We start from the raw sequence: 19,434 nt of genomic DNA, 5'->3' as shown, positions 1-19,434 counted from the left end.
GCATACATACATGTACACACACACACACACACACACACACACACACAGATTGCTCTAGGACATTAGAGTTGTCAGGAAACAGAGAATGAAGCCATTTGCTCATAGTCACAAATTAACTACATTTCAACTCAAAATTGTTTCTTCTGTTTCAAGCATGCATTGTGTGATTGTGTGTCTGGAAGTTGAGTGTGTGTGTGTGTGATACTCTTTAAATTGTTGTTTAGTTAGGCTCTGAGCAGATTCCAAGTGCTATCTAAAGGCTTAACATTCTATAAACTCTCTTTAGGATGGTTGGATATTTATAATAGTCTAAAAGACATGGAATGGCTAACATATAAGCTGAATTTCTTAAAAGACAGTTTCCTAGCTTTAAAAAAAATTAAACTACATACTGCTTTTAACGATCTAACAGAATTGTAAAGGAACAGAAATAAAATCTCTAATGTTTTACAGAATCTGAATTCAATTGCCAATGGCAATGCTGATACTATTTTTAACTTAAACTTATTGTTTACACCAAGTACAGAGGTAAGTTTACATACATTTTCAAATTGTATAATATTTCTCCTGTGAAAATATGGAAGAGTGGGTAACTGGCCAAATATGTTCAGATCTAGAACTCAGGCCTGCTTGTTACCAGGGCCAGCCTTAAATGTGAAGCTTGGATACTGTCTAACTATGGTTGTATTAACATTTATTAGCCACAAAAGATTTCTTACTCCTATTTATGCTGGTATTAAATCAGATGTCTGTTCTTCCTTATTTATCCTGGAATTGTGCAAAATTAGTAAAATGGGCACTTACAATAAAATAGAAGGCCTAAAATTATTAAAACCTCTTCATTCTGGCTCTCCAGAAAAGCAATGGATTTGGACTAATTACCATATATACCTACTTTGATGCTTTCTGAAGTTCTGAAGTGATGAGATCCCTCATCACTTTCTGTCTTACACTGAGCCACAAAATTGCTATAAAGCTTTTAAAATAGCTGCACTGCTGTCCCACAGATGTGGGTGCACTTCGGTAATGGCAGAAATAGTTCCAGCATTATAAAGCAAAGTTGATTCTTTAAGGTTTTGCATTACATAAATGTAAAATAGTATTATTAGTTCTTATAGTCATTATTTCACCATTCATACTTGAAGTAATTGATATTTCCACAAATCAGGCACTGTACAAATTCTGTCATAGTAAAACATTTATTTGTTAAAGTGATATAGATTATTCAAGATTCTACAGTCTTAAATCATGGATGGCAATGTAACATGGATTGATACAGAACTCGATGCCAATGTCGGCTTTTCTGTTTCCTTCTTTAAAAACAAACAAACAAACAAACAAAAAAAACCAAAAAACTTGTAGGCCAGACGGAAAAAAAAATTTTGGCTTTAAAAGGAGATGAACCATGGTCTGGTCTGAAAGAGCCAGTTCCACCAGCATCAGAGACTTCTGCTTCAGCTCCAGTGGACAATTTCTTCTAGGACACCAGTTCAACAATTAGCCTTTGTGAATTGAAACATTTTTTAAATTTTATCCAGTAAAAATATCAGTGGCAACTTTTTTCAGGAGAGAAAGTAGTGCTCTTCAGATTAACTCCAGCCTCTGAAATGGAAGGAAAAAAAAAAAAAAAGAAAGAAAGAAAGAAAAAGAAAAAGAAAAAGAAAAAAAGAAACAAAGAGAAAATACATAGGCAATAAGATCATTGTGCTAGTAATTTAGAGTCACTGAACTATAAGCACCCAGGCAGAGGTTTATTGCTATAAAATACAAAATACACACCTAAAAACTATCTAGACATGCACATAGGCTTTTAAAATATTGCTTAGTAATTTCAAATTGTGAATGTATGAAAGGATTTCATTTTAAAAAGGAATCTAAGTGCATTAAGCCTAAATAGTTATGTGCGTCAAAGCCAAATTGTGGAATGGCATTTTCCCTTGCTTTGTTTTTCACATTTATATTCTCAAGTTAAGAAAAAAGTAATGATTTTATTCATTAATGCATGCCATTTAAATTTTAACAAATAATCATAGTGGTTTTTAAAACTTTGAACATATTAGACTAAATTTGCTCATCATATCTAAAATCTAAGTGATCTCTAACTTCTAAATATAGTCTGTTGGGAATTCGGTATCATAATGAAATTTTTAAAAATTAATTATACATTAAACATCAGTAAGACTATTATTCCTCTTCATAAATTAGCTCCTCACCCACAGAACAAATAAATGTGTAAACCGACAATAACTCACAAGAAAGGTATTCCATAGTTAATGTGATTTTGAATTAAATGATATAAAAACCATTTAAAATTTTTAAATATCAAACAGTAAAAATACTCTTCTTCTAATGTGGATTCTCAGCATCATAGACTTAAGATATGTCTATAAATTCTATCTTGAATAGAGATGAAAAATAATTTTTGACAAATATATGATTTCATAAATTTGAAGAAATCATTTTTGTCTCTTCCCATTAAAAAGGAACTGTATTTACGAGTTGGCTGGCACAGTAAGTAGACTGTGTGACACTTGATCTCAGATTCTGGGTTTGAGCCCCACATTGGGTGTAGAGGTTACCTAAAAATAAAATATTTTAAAAAGCTGAGGGGGAATATTTCATCTGAATAGTTGAAGTTATTTTTGGTACAAACAATAGTTTTTAAAAATTATTGAACAAAAGGTTTATACAATGTTTGAAAACTGTTAATAGATAATAGATGTGTAACCTATTTATAAAAAAATAATTACCTTGGAAATGACTGAACTACAGATCTCACTATCATTCTTTACCTGGAGTGTTCTAAGAAAAAGTCACAAAATCACCTTAAATGACAATGAGGTATATCTAAATTCCTATCTACTGGGTTCAAAGCATAGCTGATCTTGGTGAAATTGGATTATAATGGTTTATTTCTGTTTGCATTTCCAATAATATGTTCCTTTTGATAAAAAAAAAAAGATAGTGTATTACACCAAACTTCAAGTTTCAGGAAACAATAATATATTGAAAAGATTAAATACACATAGAAGAAAAATATAGTGGACAGTATAACTAGTTTGATTTTAGAAATAATAAAATTTTCCTGAATAAAAAGCTATTTTAATATCGTTAACGAGGGGCACCTAGGTGGCTCAGTCAGCTGAGCATCTGCCTTCAGCTCAGGTCGGGCTCCCTCCTCAGCAGGAATCTGTTCCCTTTGCCCCTCTCTCTCTGCTCATGCTTTTTCTAGCTCTCTCATAAATTAAAAAAAAAAAATCAAGTTAATGATTGCATAAGCTTACATATTTTAAAGAGTTTTTGATTCATTTCCACATTACATAAAAAATCATTAACAAACTATGGGATTATGGCTTTTTTTTTGTATGGCTTTTATAAAAGCTGCTAATTTCAAAGATTAGACAATTAGCAATCAGCTTTAGAAATTACGGTTTGAATTTGCCTGCCCTGAAGATACTATTATTGAAATGATGACGTAATATGAAGCTGAATAAAAACTTAGAATGTAGGATACTGAAAATAACAAATTTACTTTACTTATCAAAGGACAAACTCTTACAATGATTCCATAAAGATCTAAATATGAACACAAAATTATAAGAGCATCACAAAGGAAAAAAAAGACTATAATAATTATGCTAAAATGTTTCAAGAACTAAAAATAATGAATTTGAGATAGGCTCAGGATGTTTTGATAATGGTCCTTACTTAAAAGTGAAAGGGTATCATGCAAAATACTGTGGGCAGACAGTCTTATTAACAGTACTACAAAGAAAAGAGGAAATTAAAACTACCCCAATATTAAAAGAAGAAAAAATGTCCCGATGTTGAATGGATTGTGGGAAAATGTTAGTGCCCTACTCTGAATGCAATTAAGAACTATGAATGTTTTTTATCTTGTATAATTAGGATATCTAAAAAAGAAGAAAATGATTCTGAAAGTCATTGCTGATACTAGGATGCTAGTTTTTTAATTTACTGTGATGGTCAAATAAATGTCAAAAATGAGCTTTAGTTATTATAAAAAGAGTTAAAAGTTTTCTACATATGTGCATATGTGCCTATTCTATCACTCTTAGTTTTAACAATTTCACTTGAAGGGAATATCATAGAAAAAAAAACCACTAAAGCTCTAGAACCAAATATTTTATGGTCATTTTTACTAGGAAATAATGTAAGAAAGATAATATTAGAAAGACACATTTGCTTTACTGTTTAGCTCTTATTTCATGTTTTTTTCCTAACCCTGTGTTAAATGCTGTTTCTTTCTAATCAGCTTACTTTTATTCATTTATACCTTAATTGTTTCTCTAAAAGAAGTTCTCTTTTTATGGTTATTGCACCTGTAGCAGAGATTTTATGACGAAGTTTAAATTTGTTAAATACCTTAATTGATACTAAACAGATATAATCGGAAGTCAGTTTATTAGAGTCAGGAAGCTACTATCTTAAAGGCTAGTGCAAGCAATTGCAGAATAAGGGATATTTCTTGAGCATACTTACGCACACACAGTACATATATTTTGTTGGTCTGAATATAAAAAATACTTTTTAAGAAACTTTACTTGAGGCATTTTTGGTATAAATGCAACTAGTCAGGGGCAGCTAGGTGGCTCTGTTGGTTAAGTGTCGAACTCTTAATTTTGGTTTAGATCATATTCTTAGGGTTGTGAGATTGAGGTCCTGTCAGGCTCTGTGCTCATCGTGGAGTCTGCTTAAGATTCTCTCCCTGTTCCTTTGCCCTTCTCTAATAAATAAAAAAATTCAACTAGTCAATTGTTCGTATTTTAACTTGTAAACATGGCATGTCAATTATTTTACCGGGTTTATTTTAAGTATAACAATCTTTTTGAACTTAAGATTTGCACTTATTTGTAAGTGCCCGTTTACATGTAATTACCACCAGTTTTATCAATGATTCCTCTTCTCTTTGCTCTGAATTCATCTGAGATTAGGATTTTATAATTTTATTATAAAAGGATCATATATGATATATTAAATATTTTAAGTTCACTCTATTCACATTTACGAAAGATCTTAAGGAAAAAATTGCCATATGGCATATTCTAGCTAATGGAAAATAAATAAATGTATTAATTCTTCATCCTTAGGAAAAAAATAATCTTAGTAGATACATCAATATGAGGAACACCTACGCCACTGATCGAAGGAAACCCTCTGTCTTCTGTGTATCTTCCTATTAGAGTTTGATGTTATATTAAGGACTATGGCACAATTAATTTAATAATGTTGCCATGGAAACATTTTTTATATTAAAAACAAAAATGTGTCGTAAGGTGTTCTGTGTTTTCTGCTTACTTTTTAAAAATTGTTTTATTTATTTATTTATTTATTTATTTATTTATTTATTTATTTATTTATTTAAGAGAGAGAGAGAGAGAGCAGGGGAAGGGCCAGAGAGGAATGGAGAGGGACAGGCAAATTCCCTGTGAGGCGGGGCTCCATCCAAAGACCCTGAGATCATGACCAGAGCCAAAACCAGGAGTAGGATGCTTAACTGACTGAGCCACCCCAGTGCCACGGTTTTTTCCTTACTTTTACTGTATGTATGCATAGGTAGCATTTTAATTTCAATTTAATGCAATGGGCAGTGTTCAAAATTTTGGAAAATATGTTTTGCCTTTGGGTAATAAACAACATTTGTTACCATCGTGCAGGAAATATAAACTTAAAATAAGGGGCGCCTGGGTGGCTCAATCCGTGGAGCGTCTGCCTTCGGCTCAGGTCAGGATCCTGGGCTCCTGAGATCAAGCCCCACATAGGAACTGAGCAGGGAGCCTGCTTCTCCCTCTCCCTCTGCATCCCACTCCTCCTGCTTGTGCTCGCTCTCTGTCAAATAAATAAATATAATCTTTAAAAAAGTAAACTTAGGATAAAAAATGTATATTCCTTCTTCCTCCTAAAATAGAGCCAGGAATTTGTGAGCACAAGAAATCTCTGCCAGCTCTTCCTCACTCCATTCTCTCGCAGGCAAAGTACTAGGACCGTGGGAGCGGCCACAAGACTAGGGGGCTTCCTCTCTTGGAAGGGGCTTCACTGGTTGCATTGACAGCTGTGGAAATGACAGGCCTATGAAGGCAGAAATCATTTACCAAGCACCAATAGTAGCTACACTGAAGTCTCAGGATACTTTAATTAATAATTGAAAAATGCCTTAGATTGACTCTCCTGCTTCTAATTCTTGATAAAACATTTAGCACAGTTCTGAACTGTGCTTCTTATAGATTAACCATTTACTTTCTAATGCCTTTCTAAAGCTACTCACTTTCAGAAGAACTAGAGGCCCAGAGTTACACGATAAATGAACTTTTAGAAATTAGAGAGAGAGGGAGAGAGGAAAGAAGGCAGAAGGAGAGAGAAGGAAACAGAGAGAGAGAAGTTCAGAGTGAGAAAGGGAATCACTGGGTGGTGATGAAACAATGCAGCCTCATGCAGGTCAGTTCTGCACACAAAACAGAACACAAAGTATGTGCCAGACACTGGGCTATTGATTGTTTCTAGTGAGCCATCTGTTCATTTTTTTGCAACGTGGGATTGAGATCCTGAAGTCAAAGATATGATGCATGAAAAACTCTAGGTTTAATTTGGGAGTGGAATTCATTAGGGGAAACCCTGAATGATTGTTCAAGTTATTATCTTTTAAATACAAAATGTTAAAAAAAAAAGAGACCTTATTTTTACCACTAAAAAATAAATCAGTGGCCTTTTTTAGAACTTTTAAAAGCAGAATATTTTTCTGTGCCAAACCTTAAGCAAATGGCTGATGCTTCCAGCTGTTTGAACAGATTGCTAAAGTGCTATTCTGCTCTGGAAACACACTTTCTGATCCAATTAAAATGCAGGAATCAAATACTCATTTGAAACTTCCAGAAAGGAAAAAAAAAAAAAAAGAGTAATCAGTTGCTGACAAAAGGAATAACATGAATATTTCATGTGTAGTCTTTTGCTTCATTTTATAATGGCTTCATTCATTTTGGATAACACTGAAACACTTCTGTTCCTTTACTTCCAGGGAGGTATAATGTATCATTTCAGCTCCTATTAGGATGTGGAGGTCAAGGATAGGAGTGAATACATTATTAACAAGCTACTGTCTTCACGTTGGGAAATACTTGGAAAAATGCACATTATATTGTGCATGGGTATGAGTGACTCCAAAGTCACATTAGTATTCCCCTTATTCTTATAGTATGAGTCAGAAATGTTCAGTTAACCAGAAACATGTCTAAATTTAGTAACTGGAATGTCATTTAACTAAACTGAACTACAGTTTGTATCCCTGAGCACTGAATAAGCTTTAACAGAAAATTTTGGCAAGTTACAGAAGCTTGCAAAAAATCTAAAAATTTATTATAAAAAAAATAGCCACTTAAGTGCTGAATTATGAGACATGTAACAAAAATCTCACCTGTGTTTCCTGGACAATCTGGTCAACATTAGTCAGCAAAGCATCTGGGAATAAAATTCTCAGTGTCACAAACAAATACACAAATTCCATTTTTAAAAGAAACAGACCCTAAAACACTTCTCAGTGAAATCTTGATAAGATTTCTCTTAACAAAGAATTATCTAGACTTTTTTTTTTTTAACTTACCTGTTCTTGGGCTAATTGCAATTGACTTTCGTAAATATTTTGTAGTTGTCTATGGCTACTTCCTGATATATGATATTATAATGGTATAAAATCTTAGTTGCTAAAAGAGTAATCATTATTATTGAATGCACTTTTCCTGAAAGAGTTCGAGAAGAGAATCAGGCTTCTACTCATTTCCCCCAATTGACTATCAATGTTAATATTTCAACTACAGAGTTGTATATGATTAACATGGAACCATGGACAAGAGAATCCAAAATAGGAAATAGCTTCACCATGTTCAACAGGCAGAGTATTCAATCATCATTTACAACGATCATTATTCAATAGCCCTCCAAATAACAGCATGTTTTATGAAGTACCCATTTATCCTCATTAAAACACTAATGTTCTATATGCAACCATTTTGCCTTTAAATGTCCTTATGTATGTTCCAGTGGGCTATAAATGTTTAAAACCATTATATAACCCTGCATAGCACACATTCTATTTCTTTCTGATACATCCTCTTAAGCAAATACTCCTAGTCCTTCAGAAGTGACACGATAAGAAAAAAAATAGAAAAAAGTTATTCTCTGGTTTGCAGGTAAGTGTGATGAGAAAAGTACAAAATACTTTTTTATAGAACCTCCTGCATAAATATTCGTAAAAATTTGTAATGGCCTCTGGAGATCAGGTTTTACATGAAAGCAATAATAATACATGTTCATATTATACAGAAAAAATGTTTAGGAAATTACATTATGGTAGAGCCAACATAGTATATTTCATAAGCCCTTCATATTATTTCAATAATTTATTGGACATACTCTGAGCAGAATCTCAATATCTATCTAGTTCATGTTTCAACCAAGATCAAATGTATATCCACTTCCAAACACAAAATGAAAAGGACTTCATGACTTTCCCTGAATGTATTTGAAAAAAATAATTTTTAGTTTTTAAAATTCATGAACATAACAGTCATCTATTTGAAAAGGGTGTATGAAATTAGACAAGTTGTAGAGATCACTATCATTAGGAAGTTCAGAAAAATAAATTTCTACTGGAGAGTTAATATCCCACTGTAATCTTACAAATAAGAGGTATAGTTTGTACAGTTGTTCTGGGAGAAGTTCCCTAGTAACCAGCCCATTTAAATATGATTTTGTTACATTAATTACAATCTATGTTGCAGGATACCAAATTCTAATTTTAACTGATTAATTTGATAAGCATATATATTAGTATATCTATATATTACATATATGGGTACATAAGAATATACTGTGTATGTATTTTATCAATGGTAACTTTAGATCCTAAATTTCACCTTTGAGAAATAGCTGACAAAATCAGAAGACAGTGATACACTATTTGTTACATTGACTACTTGTAATATTTGATAAAATTGCAAATGCGTTGACATTATTTAACATGGTGATTTCATACTTAAATAGAGTCCTAGGTAAAAACTGCTACTTTCTGTGCCCCACACTTCAACAATATCACATTTTTTGGATGACTCTGATCACAGAAATACTTTTACCATTCTTTCTATATTAAGTGATCTTCTGTATTACTACAAGAATTATTGTTTTTGTTGTGGAAACCAAACAATCTCCTCCCCCAAACTTGACAAAACTAAGTGTATTTGTTTATAGCATGCATTTATCTAGCATGGGAGGAAAGGAACTGAACAATCTGGAAAGACAGAGCTCTGAAACTATTACAAAATTCCAATTATTCCTTCTGGTTATTTTTCTCTTTTCTCTATGAAACTTTAAAACAAGGTATTTCTTATCCATACATTTCACCCCCAAAACACTTTACTCACAAACATTATAAGGTAAATAATGACTATATAATGATGATAATGATGATGATGATGATGATGATGATGTTAATTATCATCATAACTGAGGAGGATAAGAGAAATCTCCATTTCCCATCCAGCCCACCTCTGTACTGAAGTCTTTTCTCCAAACACCACCAACACTCAGACAGAAGCATCCACATTCAGTGTTAAGGAAGAAGACTGGATGCTTCCTGAAACACAAGCGTTGACTGAGCAAGGAAAAGAGAATAGACAGTCTTCATTCTATCTAGTATAAATGAACACTGCTTTCTTAGCATCATAAAATAGAAGTGGAATTTTGTCATACCAATAAGAAAATGCATTCAAATCTGCAGTCCTTGAAAAAAAATGCATTTACCTTTGCAATTCTATGTACAAGATACTCTATGTTTTCAGCATTTTTTAAACCATTGACATTTAAAGATTGTTGTTAAGTTCTTATTGTGAATAACAGGAAAATAGGAAAATTTCAGAACTAAGACACAATTGTTGTGGATCTTGTGATAATTGCTCTAGTTTGTTACCTTTAAGAATGAAGTATTTAGTTATTTAGTTTCCATTCAATAATACAAGCAAATAAAAGAGTTAAAATTTAGTTTGGAAGTAAGTACTTTCTGAGTGCTTTAAAGTGAAGTAGAAAATACTTCTCAAGGAAAGATAAAAAGAGATCCCTGTAGATAAATGGAACACATTTAATTTTCTTTTAATTTCTCAAATTCTTATGGAAAAGTATGAATCACTCAGATAATAAACTTGTTATGTCTATAAATGGTTTATAATAGTTCTATAACCTATATTCTAAAACATTTTTTAGTAAAATATATCTATAGAACAGCTAAAATCAACAGTCTGAAAGCTTAAAATAGCTTACCCCAACCTAACTACATTTAATGGTTTTTAAAAAAATTTAGGAAATAAATTAGCCACAGTGAGGGCGTTATGTATTTAATTTAAATTATTTACTTAATGTGACTCTGCTTCATTCTATTTGTAGAGTAAAAATAAATAGTATTTATCAAACCAAACTTTGTTTCCTCTTAGGATTCTAAGGCAGCTTTGGATGCTTCATTATCCCTTTATGATATTCAGATACTACATACATTAAATAAAAACTATTATTACTTTAATAATAGTTGGAACATTTTCGAATCGGGGGACAATTATCCAAAAGCAACAAAAAGTAACACAGGAAGACATATAATTAAAAAAATGTTTGGACCAAATATCTGTAAATATATTATTTGTTAGTTGTCCTATTTAATAATTGAAACCATAGTGTAGAATGACTAAAAATAAAGAAAAAGTAATTTAAGACATGGAAGCAAAAAACAATATATATATATATATATATATATATATATATATATATAACCTATACATAATCAGCAACTGCAAACCATATACTTTGGATCACATGTACATAGCTGGTTAAATGAGAAATGCAAGAAAAAAAACAGAAAGAAAAACAATAAAAGAATTTCTTGCTGATAGTAATAAAACAGCTGGATCACAAATCAGCTTCATATAATCAAAATACTTATTACTGTACCTTCCTCCCTGGCCCCATTCATTTATTTATTTATCAATCCATTCATTCATTGATTTGAGTAATTGCTGTGTTTCAGATTTTATGTTTTAGGTTTTATGTTTTATACCGGGTATCTGTAATAACCCTCAGCTTCCCCACAGATTTACTTTTCAGTCACTTCACATTGAAACTGCCCTGAGCAAAAAGTTTCTCATATAGTTGTAAACAAAAACAAAAACATTTGATCCTCTCTATAGGACAATCTTTTGTTGATCTCTCTAAATATAAACTTTTTAAAGACAGAAACATAAGCCTTATCACTTCTAAAAACAAGTGTTCATGCATTTGGTTAATATACCCTGAAAACAGCCTTATAAAACTAATACAAATGTAAATGGGTTTAATGACTTTAGTCAAACAGAATAAATTACAATTATTAGATATTATAGAGTTCTAAATGTTTATAAAAATAAAAGATATTCAATTAAAATTTCATTTGAAACAAGCAGAAAATTGATTTTTAAAAATACAGGCACGTGGAAAACATTAAATAAGCTGATCAGTGCAGCTTGGTGCAGATGTGCTAAATTTGTCCTTTATGCATGATTTCAGAGCCCCCTTGACCACAATCTTCATAAGGCCAGAGGTTTTTTCTCTGGGGATTCATCTATTTAAATCTCAAAAGCAGTTATACGTTTGGGACTTTTTAATACTATATAGGTAAAAACTAGGAAAGGGAAAAGCAACATGCTTTTGCCAATCAACACCTTTTGAAGAATTAAGTAATTGATGTTAACTAGAAATGTTTAATCGGGACTAGAGCATTATCACAGAAAATGTTGAAGATACACTTTACTCTGTGTAATGCGTTTGATTTAACAAAACATGACCCCACACGTGTAATTGCATTTATTCCTCAAGAGAACTATACATTTGACCTGTGAAAAGTAAACTTCAGAAAAGGAACCAGGGCAGAGAAGGCATTTATGAATCTAAGATAACATTAGCCCATTAGATCATTTGTTTCAAGATTGGCATGGAAAATAATCTTTAACTGCTTTAATTTTACCTGCTTCTGAATGTCATCATAAAAGTGTATATAAGATGTGTCTCTGTAAAGTTAAAATTAACTGAAATGTTTATATATGCCTCTAGTAGAAAAAAATTAAACTAATGACTACCATTCCTTATCTGTGTTTTAATGATATTTCAAGTGATCTTTAAGATAATAATAAACTTACTATGTGTTTAACTTACTCCCATGTGCTCACTTTGGCAGCATATATACTAAAACTTACTCCCATGGAGTATGTTATATATATAAAGTACATACCTTATTGTATTATGGCTAATTTTTTTGTGTGTACAAGACTCTCACTGGAAGCTTATTTTCAACATCCCTCCCCAAACACCAAAGAATGCCCTAATGTTAACCCCCATTTACCAGTCTTTAATAAAATACCATCAAGTTGCCATATAATATAAGATTTTCAATGAGTAGATAGGAACATTTATCTATATACCTTGATTTCAGTGGATGTCCAAGAATGCCATATATCAAAGAGCAATATTATTGTCTGACTAAATTAAAAAAAAATAATAGATTATCACTAAGCTGAATGATTTCTAATTAAATTTCATCACAGGTTTTGGTTAAAATAAACGCATTCAGTCTAACAAAGAAACATTCCAACTGAGAATTATGGAAAGGAAAGAAGGGAAAAATGAAATCACTACCTGGTTAATGAGCGATGACTTTATATTGCTTATAAACGTAGTAAGAATCCCACTAGAAGTAATCTTTTCATTTTACTTAGTGATAAAAATAAACATCCCTTTGATAATGTCTTGTATTTCTGTCTCCCTTTTTAATTTCCATAAAGAAAAATATAACATTCATTCATTCTGCAAATGTATACTGAATGAATGAAAACACCCTCACATGCCCAGGGTAGCAGGTAGCAGCTTATAATAACTAGATTTTTTTTTTGATAAATGCAAAATCACTTGAATATTCTTTTGCTTCCCATCAAAGAAGCTAAGTCATGGATGAGAAATACCATAAATCCATTAAGGCACCTGAACCAAGAATGTTCTTTAGAAGGGTACTTATTTTAACACTGTCTGGATATACTTACTGAATATTTCATTTTAAATACCATAAGAACACAAAGTTGTCCTTTTTGATATCTGCCTGAAAACAAACACTACTGTCCTTGAAAGAAAATATGCAATATACTCACTGAAAAATACTCATCAGTTTAGGTGGTCCTTTTTAAGACTGGAGGAAATAGCATGATTTATGCAAGACATTTTTACCTGGTGACAACCTTTATTTTGCATTTTGCTATTGTAGAACCTGGAAGCCAGCCCTAGAATGGGAAGAGGCACTGCTGCTATGTCATGCTTTTATCCCCAGACCATTTTATATATGTCACCTTCATATATTAAACTATACCTAGAAGGTTTATACACCTTGGCTCTATGAGGCATGTATCAGAGAAACAAAACTGGAATTTCAAATTCCAATTTCTTATATGAGTTTTCAAAGTAATTTCTTCATTAAAAAGAAATAATAGGTTACACAGTGCTTTCCAATATCCACTCAGAATCGGAAAGAGTTGCTTTTCCACTATGCCCATCAGAACTGTTGGATTGAATTAACATCGCATTCATAGACATGCTTCTTTTAGACCGTCCACATATGTTCAGTGAGTTAATATAACAATAGTATTCCTTTAATTCTCCATTCAGGGAGTACCTGTGCCTCGCTCTGGATCTCTCAGCAGGCAAAGTGAGAAACTTACTTGGCTTTGAGTGTGCTCTTTTAGATGTGGGCCCCTCTGTGACAGAATCAGGAGGTCGACTAGCTAACTGCAATGCAGTGGAGTTGTTCCTGTTAGTGTTTTGGGACTCAATATTTGTGACCGCTTCATTCTGTGGTTCAGCACTTGGCTTTGTGCCAGGCTTTCTTTTCTGCTTTTGGGACACAGAAGCATTTGAAGTCCAGGTAGGAGGCAAAGCAGAGGTAGTGGTAGAGGAGTCCTGACTTGAACAAGTTTCTGAAGATTGTATCACATTGTCATTGGCAACTTTACAACACTGGGCATTCTCTTCATGTCCCACAGCTTGTTTGGACATGGACTGGGGCAGCGTCACACTGCAGCCTTGTATCTGAGCCCCATTAGTTTGAGAGTAGACATTGCTGACCTTGGTGACCTTGTGTTGCCCATTATTGTTACAAACCTTATACCGGATCATTAGAATGATGATGAAAACGAGCACAGATGCTACAATTATTCCACCAATAATAATGATCATGGTGCCTCCCAAAAACTGGGACTGCATGAAATGGCATCGCACATAATCCTGTTCCGTCGTAAACTGGATGCAACCCACGACTCTGGTGGCAGTGAGGGAAGTGATGCCATCATCATATATTGCCAAGACACACAAGTCATACATAGTTCCAGCAGCCAGGTTATTGACAAGAAAAGTTTTGCTCGTAGGAGGTATCATTCTGAGGGACAATGGAGTTTGTGTTAATATTAAAAATAAGACATATATATACACACAGAGCCATTATGACTTCAGTTCTGTTTCATTTCAGTACTCATTAAGATAAGCACATTTATAACAGATACAAAATACGAGAAAATGATCTAATCTTATATTTACCTATGTAAAATGGCTAAAAGTCATTGTTGGATTCTACATTGTATTAATGGTGCCTGCACCAGGCCTTGACAAGCTTACTAATTACATTGCCTGGCAAAGCAGACCTCCTGATAAAAGCCATGGCTAAAAAATCATTTATGACAAATTGCTTTTGAAAGGTGTGACTGTGACATTATCTGACTACTAAACAAATCCATTTAGCACTTACAACACCTCTGTGACTAAAAGCCAATTTGAAGGAAGGGAAAACACTGACAATCACATTAGAAACCAGAATGGAAAGGCATCAGAGTATTTGTTTTCCAAGTCAGTTTTAAGCTGCTATGGAATGGTACCAGTTAACCTATCTTTAATAACTCCACTAATTACTACGATTAAAGTACTTTATTTACAGATCTCAGCCTTCTCTAATGTCTTCAACATGTGGCTTTCAGTATGTTACTATCTAAAAATGAGGTTGATGAAAATGCATGAGGAATATTATCCTAAAAACATGAACAGGGCAAGGCTGTTGACCAGAGCATAAATCCATCATCCTACCCATTGTGGGCTGATGAAATTACCTTCAGAATAGTTGCTAAAGTTTGATAAAAGTTTATAGATAACTCAGTCCATTATATCACAAAACTCTTCCACGGATGCTTTTTTTTCCATTTTTTTTTAAGTAGCAATCAAATATGACCTAAACTAAAATTTCATTTAGAAAAATAATTCTTGAAACTATATGCTTTCCCTGAAAGAATTTTTTAGGAAATTTTAAAATTTGGCAATGCTAATCCATTATACAACCTAGATGTGTTCTAAATAAACTAGGAAACAGGCTAGAGTATGTATTTGTGATTAAAATCACTATCATTTAGTGCATGATAAACAGCAGGCATTACTAAGCACATTATATATACTATAATTTTATCCTTTTTTTTGGAACACTATAATTTTATTCTTACAGTTACTGTAGGCATTACTATTTTATTGATGACAAACACTGAAGTCAGGAAATTCAAGCAATTTTCTGAAGGTCACATAGAATTTACTTATCATGGCAAGATGAGAATCGTATAATTTGGAAAGTAAAAGCTGACCTATTTACACATATATATAAAATAAAATAAAATAAAATAATAAAATAAAATAAAATAAAATAAAATAAAATAAAATAAAATAAATAAAATGTTAGTAGCTACGTGAAGGTGAGGGGTAGAAGCACATATTCTTCTTTGACAAAAGGTTAAATAATGGATAGCCCAGATAAAGAGCTGAGTATGAGAAGGACAAACTACTTTATGCTAATATGCATGCATCATAGTCTACATGATCATATGTTTAGTGATGAGAGGGATATTAGAAATAATTTACTTTAATCGCTTGCTTTTAAAGGGGAGGAAATTAAAACCCAGTCAGGTAGAACTTTGCCCAGGATGGATCATATGGCTAGCTGGGCCAGTTTTGTCTTTTCCACCAGCCCATGCTCATTTTTAAACAGTTCTCTCATTTCCATACATGAGTGAAAATCAAATTATCTTCAAGAATTCACCTGGGTATATAAAATTGAGTTAATCTTATTTCAGAAAAGCTTCAAGACAAAAAATATATATGTATATTTCAAAACCATGAGTTTGCATCATTTCCTAGGAGTAATAATAGTCTATCATGAGTGAAATTATATGGAGAGGTAAAAATGTATATTTCCAATTGAAAATTGGACAAGATGTGACTATAAATCAATGAGGCTGAACTTTAGAAAAACATACCAGAAAATCTATAATCAGAATGAAATTCTCCATCAAAGTCCTTATGAGAAGATTATGTACTTAACTCCAGTGATACTTTCACTGCTCAAAATATTTATCAACTTTCTCTTTGGAACTGTCTTAAGAACCAGTATATATGAAACAATACACATGCATATAACTCAATCACTCAAAAAAATCAGTCTCATTATTTTATAGTTACATCCTATTTTTGACCAAAAATGGCAATACCCATCTTGATCACCCACCTTATTCATAAGACTTGGCTCCATATGGCTTTTGCTTGTTTCCAAAATTCAAATTCACCCTCAAAAGACGAAGATTTGCCACCACTGAGGATATTCAAAATAGTATGACGAAGATTCTAAAGATAATTCCAAAAGTGCTTTGAGCAATGCCAGCATCATTGGGATAATGGAATAGCCTCCCAACGTGACTTCCTTGAAGGAAAGAACACTCATGTGGATGTGTAAATTCTGGTATGTTTTTGAGTTTTTAAAATAAATCAATCTTATTCTCTGATAGTCACATCTCTTAGATGAAGGGGAAAAAGGTAAGTAAGCATAATATTAAATATAAATTTGAACTCTCTAAAAATTCAAAATATTTCCCCACAGGTATTCACCTTTCACAAACCTTACATTGTACACTTTAACAAAAATGGAGTGCTGTAATTAGAACACAGAGTAGCACTGCCAATTAAAAAAAACAAGTCAGTAGTACATGAAGAAACCCTACATTAATATGCATGGTAAATATAAACATTTGGTTAATTTCTCTTACCTGTAAACAAGAGTGTCATCATAAGTACCATTGTACTGGATTTGGAACATACGTATCCCAGGAATATTCCTTTGAAAATTAAATTTAAGTAGTGCAGTAGATGATGTTGCTTCTGCTACTACAATTTTATCTTGGCTCATTTTAGTATCACCATTACTACTGCTTGCATTAGAACCTGACTTAGTAGAAGTTGAGATATCTGAAGAACCAGGATCAGGCTCATGGATATGGTTTGTACTGTTTAGTAAGTGAGGGAGCTTAATTATATGAAGATCCACTGTTTGTGTTGCTTCCCCAGCAGGATTGGAAGCAATGCAGGTAAAAGCACCTGTATCCTTTACAGTTGTTATAAGAATATCAAGTGTCCCGTTGTCATACACCAGAGATCTTGTTGCATTTGAAATCAGCTTTCCTTCCGGAGAAATCCAGTGAATTGCAGGTTCAGGGTCTCCCCTGGCTTTGCACCTCAGAGTTGCCCTTTGACCTTCCAGGACTCTCATTTCATGTGTATGACGAGTAATGAGAGGAGGCTCACATAAAAACTCTTCCTCAGGAATTGACCAAAAATAGCGGCCAGTTAAAAGTGCTGGAGAAGCGCAAGTCTCTAGGTCATCTTCTCTGGACAGACGCCTCAACCACAACAATTCACAATTGCAATGCAAAGGGTTTCCACCAAAACTTAATGCAAAAGTTGATGGGCTGATTATTCCTGAGGTTGCTAGTACCTGAGCTCGCTGAAAGAGAGGATCAGGTGGTAGCTTCTGCAATTTATTGGATGTTACATCTAGCCGAGTCATTTTGTGCAAGTGGGAGAATGTCCCCTTAGGAATGTTATCAATCATATTGTGATCCAAACTAAGGGTGTGCAAGCTAACCATCTTCTCAACAGCATCCCAGGGAATCGTTTCTAAATTATTGTAGGACAGATCCAGCTCCTCAAGGGCAAAGACATCATCAAATGCTGTAGAAGAAATTAAAGTCAGTTGATTGTTGTTCAGTATCAAATGATGGAGATTGGAAAGCCCACTGAACATATCATTTGTAATTTTAGTCAATCTGTTGCTATTCAAATGCAATGCCCTCAAATTTCGTAAGTCAGCAAAAGCATGAGGTGTAATAAAACTTATCGTATTCCTGGATAGCGTCAGGTCCACCAAGCTGGTCATATTTGCAAAATCTTTTCTTTTAATATTCGTAACAAAATTGTCTGCCAACCGCAGTTCCACAGTTCTTCTGTCAATGTTTGGTGGAACAAATAAAAGCCCTTTCTTGGCACAAAGGGTTGCGAGATTAGGAGACAAAATCTGACAGACACAACGCTTTGGACAGATCTGAGCTCTCACTGCTATGCCAATGAAAAACAGATAAAAAAGAAATTTTTCCATTGTAGATCAGATTTAAGAGCCTGTAAGAAAAGATACAAAATGTAGTGTTAGCATCCAGTCATTTCTCTAAAGTTCATATTCCTGCTGGAACAATCCTTTTTATTTTTTTATTTTATTTTTTTAATGATAAATTTATTTTTTATTGGTGTTCAATTTGCCAACATACAACTGCAATACAGAAATGATTTACTCATTTGTTTACTTAACAAACAAGTATAAAATATCCACTCTGTATTATAGGCTATAATTGACACTAGGATGAAAAATGTACCATTCATTGCCTCATGGGATTTTAAATCAAATGGAGAAAACAAAGAAGCCAATAGATTATTACAATTCTGTAAATTATGTGCTATTTTTGAAATATATCCAGGGTATTCCTTGATGTACAACAAAGTGACATTCAGCTCAGACTGGAGGGTAGGAGTTAAGAAACTTCCCCATAACCCTGAAAAACCATCTTATAAGTTTCAAAGATATATTTAAGGATTTGAAAAAAAAAAAAAAAAGGATTTGTAAGCATTTCAATTTACAGAATAGAAACAATAAAAGACAGCATTTGTTATTGTTAACTTTGTAACATATTTGAAAGTAATTAATCATTAATTAAACTTTACTCATCTTTACAAACCATCTTGAACATAGTATAACCTTCACAATCTAACTGCAAATAAAGGTTCTCAAAAATAAAAGGGCTAAAAATTTACCACAAATACTCTGAGCTCCTTAAATATTAGAATAGTTTATTCAATATAAAATTGGATTTTTGAAGATAATTTCTGAAAAGTAGTCATCAAAATTCTTGACAGTGAGTCCCAAAAGATGCTATAATTCCACTTTTTCTTTTAAAATCTTAA

At 32.8% G+C, this 19,434-nt stretch overlaps 1 protein-coding gene across 5 annotated transcripts in view; it reads right to left on the bottom strand.

Moving 5' to 3' along the window:
* Positions 1–1,180: 1,180 nt before the first annotated feature.
* The window catches only part of LRFN5 (leucine rich repeat and fibronectin type III domain containing 5), a 235,485-nt gene continuing 217,231 nt past the window's right edge, over positions 1,181–19,434 (bottom strand). For 4 of the 5 annotated variants that reach the window (XM_025443130.3, XM_035719764.2, XM_025443131.3 and 1 more), the window contains 4 exons: positions 17,193–18,597; positions 13,788–14,500; positions 7,430–7,473; positions 1,181–1,602 (listed from right to left, as the gene is read on the bottom strand). In XM_025443130.3, coding sequence (XP_025298915.1) covers positions 1,585–1,602; positions 7,430–7,473; positions 13,788–14,500; positions 17,193–18,577 — 2,160 coding nt within the window. In that variant the 5' untranslated portion in view covers positions 18,578–18,597 and the 3' untranslated portion in view covers positions 1,181–1,584. Of the gene's footprint in view, positions 1,603–7,429; positions 7,474–13,787; positions 14,501–16,657; positions 16,850–17,192; positions 18,598–19,434 lie in introns of those variants that run through there. The other variant, XR_007412281.1, reaches the window with a different exon arrangement.

This window comes from Canis lupus, chromosome 8 (genome assembly GCF_003254725.2).
Source record: "Canis lupus dingo isolate Sandy chromosome 8, ASM325472v2, whole genome shotgun sequence".
Taxonomy (NCBI): Eukaryota; Metazoa; Chordata; class Mammalia; order Carnivora; family Canidae; genus Canis; species Canis lupus.
This window is presented reverse-complemented; position numbering and strand designations above follow the sequence as displayed.